Source organism: Pygoscelis adeliae, unplaced genomic scaffold (assembly GCF_000699105.1).
Source record: "Pygoscelis adeliae isolate BGI_AS28 unplaced genomic scaffold, ASM69910v1 Scaffold14, whole genome shotgun sequence".
Lineage (NCBI taxonomy): Eukaryota > Metazoa > Chordata > Aves > Sphenisciformes > Spheniscidae > Pygoscelis > Pygoscelis adeliae.
The window spans coordinates 19737722-19743098 of record NW_008825109.1 but is presented as its reverse complement, the minus strand read 5'-3'; the positions used below and the strand labels follow the sequence as shown (position 1 = coordinate 19743098).

The 5377-nt window shown below is 48.5% G+C and overlaps 1 protein-coding gene across 1 annotated transcript in view; it reads right to left on the bottom strand.

The window, feature by feature from the left end:
- The window catches only part of GAB3 (GRB2-associated binding protein 3), a gene marked incomplete at its 3' end in the record, with an annotated part of 64641 nt that overhangs the window by 16148 nt on the left and 43116 nt on the right, over nucleotides 1-5377 (bottom strand). The window contains exon 2 of the mRNA XM_009327819.1: nucleotides 1384-1687. Coding sequence (XP_009326094.1) covers nucleotides 1384-1687 — 304 coding nt within the window. The remainder of the gene's footprint in view (nucleotides 1-1383; nucleotides 1688-5377) is intronic.

The following is a 5377-nucleotide window of genomic DNA, read 5'->3' as shown; positions in this document are numbered from 1 at the left end:
AGGGGGTTACTGAATATCCCTAATTATGTCCAAGTTCCAAAGGGCTATTGACTCCAATCCCTCAAAGCTACCAGCTCTAGTTTGCAAGTTGCATTCATGGGCAGTTTGTACTGGCACATAAAAATATGTCAGCGTATTTTCCTGGTGGTCTTTAAAGTGAATGGGAAGAGAGCAGACATCACATTTATAACAGGACCACTGCAGTGCTCATTCCACTCCCATTTCCCCTCAGAATAAACTACTGAAGAGAAGATTAAAGAAGGCCAGGAGCCACGACAGATTAAAACAAAACATCTCACCATGGCCTTTTGTTTCCTTTCAAGTTACAAGGTAATGGTATGGCTATGCGGCAGTTGCAGACACCAGTAGCAGCCTGAGTGCAGCAGCACAGGGACCACGGCAGGATAATCTGCCCAGCCACACTATGATACCCCCAAACATATTACTGCCCTTGGGATCAAGTCCCTCCATCACCACCCTCTTCTGCTTTTGCACTACCTTTTACCATGGCGAAGGACTTCGTTCTGACTCACTTCCTATGAAGCTCTCAAATTGCTGCTGTATCTGCCCCTTGGAAATGTCAAGGGAAAGACAGATTGCTGTTTTCTGAGCCCGATTGTCTCATTTGAAAGGTAAGCTAATGATGATACAGGTCCCGACTTTAATTACTGGCTACATCCATCTTGGAGTGGTTAATTCTTGGAAGCTTTCCAAGACATTCACCCTGCTGAGTATATACAGGTGTAGGTCCTGGCAAAACAGGCTGACTTTATGCTTCACTGGCAGGACCATCTCTTAAGTCTAGACACACACTTCTAACACTCTCCTGTCCTCTGCCTTTTCTTTACTTTTCTTCTCACTAATAGACTAAGACAGCTCAGTATTTTTGTCATTGATTTATGTATGTGCATATCCACCCAAGTCTGTGCACATTCCACATCCAGCAAAGCCTGAGAAAATGCGAGTTTTGGAGGACACTCTCCCAGAACAGGTGTCTTACATTAAGCCAAACTAAATAAATACGGGACATGCAATGAAATAAACGGCCCCAGAAGATAACAGTCAGTCAGCTTTTCACATAAACAGTACCTTTTCTTATTAAGGACCTGCTGGTTATTCTAGCAGGAATTGCTTCATCAAAGTGAGACCAAGCTGCCAGCTATTATTTCTACCCAGCAGAAGCAAGATCCCTGATAACTTTCAAATCAGGGTTTAGCAGCATCTCAGTGCTGTGTGGAGCTCTAAGGAACAGAGTCCCACACCACCTGCCCTGCCCAGCCCAACCAGCCAGCAAGGTCCATGCTTCCTCTCACCCTGGGTGCTGCTGTGGAGGAGCCCAGACAAAGATCATCCTTCCAACCCCCAAGACAAGCATGACCCTACCTGTGCCATCTTCTAGATGTCCAAAGTTACAGATCTGGCTGATGTTGTGCACCCAGATCTGCATCTCCTCCTCAGTTTTGGCTACCAGGTAGAAGGTGCGGTAGGTGGTTCTCACAATGAAGACAAAGTTGTTCTGAAATTCTTTCTTGATGAAGTTGGGCCCCGAGTGCTTCAGCACTTCGCACTCGTTGAGGTCGATGATCCGAATGGGCTTTTTGGAATGGTTGTTCCTGTAGTACTCCAGCACATCTGGGTTCCCGCTCATGCGGCCTCTGCGCAGCACGAACCAGCGCTTCCGCCATGCCTGCAAACGGTACAAACAGGGCCCTTTTAGTGCCAATCACATAATATATCAAATCAATTTTTCCTTTAGGTTTTATAGTTGTTTTGATAAGCTGGCCAAATCGTGACTTTGATTTGAAGTGCTTGCTATCAGCTTGGATTTGTGATAGGAAAAAAGGCAAAGGGTTGTCCCTTCGGAGGTCAAGAGGAACAAGACTTCTCCCCTCCTCTCACTCTCAGCCTGCCAGCGTGGTGTAATCGAAATGATCTGATACTTCACCATCTCATCTATAGAAGAGGTTCTAACACATTTTTCTTTGTGAAATGAAGACACCTAGGACTGCACCCTGTGTTGCAGTACATGAGCTAATACCTGGCAACAAGCACCTTTTGCCTAGCAAAGACAAGGCCTCCAGATGACCAGTGCAGCTTCCCTCCCATGGTTTTCAGTGCTAATAAAAAGCTGTTAATGAGCTGTCAGTTACTTCTGAAAGCCCAGAGCAAACCTTAAGGGAGTTGTAGTGCTAAAAAGTTAAACAGGAAACTCCCAAAACTTACAGAAGGACGTCTATTTACACAGACACTGCTTCAAGTGACCATCAACCCAAACCAAACTGATAAGCACTGGTGTCTTTTAGACCCTTGTGACTGAAGGTATGTGTCCCATACAGGCTTAAATGAAGTCCTGGCAGGACTGAGATGCAGCATCACTTTATAAAGCTATATGCAAGTTTCTAGGAACAAAATAGCATATTTTCCCTTTTTTCCAGCAGCTGTTTTTGTTCATCAATAGTATAAGCGCCTCCATGTTGACTACAGCTGTCACCAACACACTTAATTTGAGGGCCAGAAGAAATCCACCCTGAAGCTCTGCTCCACGGAGAAAAGCTGAAGTAAGACATTACGAGCTTCCCCCTTACCAAACTCCATAAAAACTGTGTTGGATAAAGCCATGCCCAAACCAGCAAGGCCCGGGCAGCTACCGGGGAGCAGCTGAAGCTAAGGCTGCAGCTGCCCCAGCTCTGATGGCAGCTAGAGAAAGGTGCAGGGGCTCACGCGCTGCCCAGGTACCTCCAATAGCTATACAGCCACCGGCTGTTTTAATTGCCTTCATAAGAGTTAAAAGCTCATTAAAGAAACATCTGAACAACCACCACAACCTCCCTACCTGAATCTTATTCAGGTGCTCTTTGCAAAATGACTCGTCACAATGATGTAAACCTAGGCGATAGCTTGCGTTCGAGTTAAAAATCATGCTCATTTTGCAAAGAGTGGACCTGTCTGTCAGTTTAAAGACAGCCAACCATTCAGCCTTAAGGCAAAATAACTGAGTTCAGGATGTTTTCACTAAGATGTAAGAGTCCTTACTGGCACAGTTTAGGATCAATACAGGCACTACAGATTTCGCTGACACTGAGCTCCCATGGGCATGGTGATAGTTAACACAATCAACAAAAAATAGCAACAATCGTTTGTCAAGAAAAAGCTTTTTTTTTTTTACTCAAAAGAGACTTCCTTGCAGTGTAGCAAGCTTTGCACAGTCTGTCAATATTCATCCAAAAGTTTATCTAGAAGTAAGTCTGTTCAGCCTGGCAGTACCTTAACCTATTTTGAAAGCAAAAGATTCTTCAAAAACAATATACAGGGACAAGAGAATGAAATATCATGAGGCAGCTCTTGCAAGGCTGAACAAGCACATACCAGCCTGTGTAACGGAGGGGTTTTCAAGGAGGGGGGGCCCTCACATCAGAAATAAACAGGAAGCAGAGGTGAGGTGCTAAGTATATTGCACAAAGAAAATTAAGTCTTGCCCTCATGACCTATTGAGGTTTGAAAGTGATTTGGTTTCTGTTGAAAGTAGCTAGAAACAACAGATTTCTGAGATATCTCAGACAAGCCTAATTTTGTGGGAGCCAGGAGAAAAAAGAGAACACACACACCCCCTCAAAGGAAATAGAAACAAAGGAAAAATGTTTAATGGAGAAAACACTTTCCTGACTAGCAAGGTTCAACAGTGGAACACAGCCCAGCAGGTATCTCACATGTATAGTCCCAGAAAGAGTCCATGCCTCTGCCACAGGCAATCCAAGTGCCACACAGGCTTAATGCACGCCCCACAAATGCATCAGGACAGAAGGGTCACATCCCTTAACACACTCTCACCCCTAAACAACAAAAGAGAAATGCTTCAGGAGGTATAAGCCAAACAAGACCCGCTCCTTTGCCTCCCAGAGAAGCAGGCTGCTGAGACAGAGAGGGGAAGGAGCCATCAGCTCTCCCCCAAGACTACAAGACCACTTCTCACTCCTTCCCCAAGGCTGTTAGCCCTGCAGCTTAAATACACCTGGCTCCTTCTGATGGAAATTGGATGGAAATCACCTGCATATGAGCAAGCTGATGAAGAGGAGGGGAGGGGAGCGCAGCAGAGCGCAGCTGGGGACACCCTGCCTAGCAGGCACCCACGCAGCTGTGGGGAGGTGGGAGCTCAGCCCCGAGGCCGGGGCCAGCTCAGGGCTACCTGTCCGTGGCCAGTACAACACCCTTAGGCAGGATGGCCCAGTACCTGTCCCCATTTCCTTAGCATTTTAATTTTCATGACTCTAGAGGGGTCTGTAGTTTCAGCACAACCTGGGCAGCCAGTAAGAGGAAAGAGAAAACTGCAGCTGCGCTTTGCCGAAAAGCTCACGATCCCTCCGTTCGGAGGCGAAGGCTGGCTTTGGCATGGTGTGAGTGGCTGTGGCTCTGCTGTTTTTGGTTTTGTACTAGCCAAGAAGCTGCCTGATAACCTGTTTCCCTGCAGATACACAATTTGATCAGGCTTATCGTCTGGCTGGCGCTGTGAGACTGGAGATGGAGAGGTGCCCAGTCAGTGTGGCTTATGATGGGAGAGGAGAGCAGGGCCGAGGCTGTGTGAGAAAACACTGGCTATCATAGCCGGGCAGCCATGAAAACAAGGCTGAGGGGAAATAATGCCAGATAGCTGCCCAAATCTGCACTGCCCTTCGGAAGGGTGGGCCTCCCCTCTCCATCTCCCGCACGGCCACCCTTACTGCCTTCCCCAGGCTCGCGGCAGGGCCCGTGCAGCCAGCTAGCACCCTGTCTGGCTGAAAACAGAGTAGTTTTTTCTTGTGGGGGTAACACGTGAGCTGTAGGAAACATGCAGGAAGGTGGGGGGTGGAGGGGGACAGAGGAACTGCCCTTTGGTGATACCACAAGCTCGGACAAGCTAACAGCCCTTGTCTGCCGCTGTTCATTGCCCCAAATATTAATGTGCTCTGAAACCGATGGTGGTATCTTGCTGTGAGCTGCAGGGACCGGAGCAAATACCCTGCCCATGCTGCTGACCCACCACTGGACCTGGAGCCGAGGGACAGCAGCTTTTAAATAGGCGCAGCCTGAGTCAGCAGCGTGGGTGAATCAGCACTCGCAGGCTCAGATCTTCAAAGACATTTAAGCACTCAACCCCTCTTGAAATCAGTGCGGGTGCCACAGCAGGGTGGCAGCGGCGCAGGGCGATGACGCAGCCTGGCCGATGGGGCGTTTGCCGGCACTGCCCGGTGAGCTTGCCTGCTGCCCTGTGCCAGGGCTGCTCCTTGCCTGCCACCAAAGGGAGCCGTCTTGGGGAGCAAAAGGAGCGGAAGCCGCCTCATCCCACCCTGGGAAATGGGAGCGCTGCCAGCCCGGTGCCCCAGCACCCAACCTCGCCTGGGTG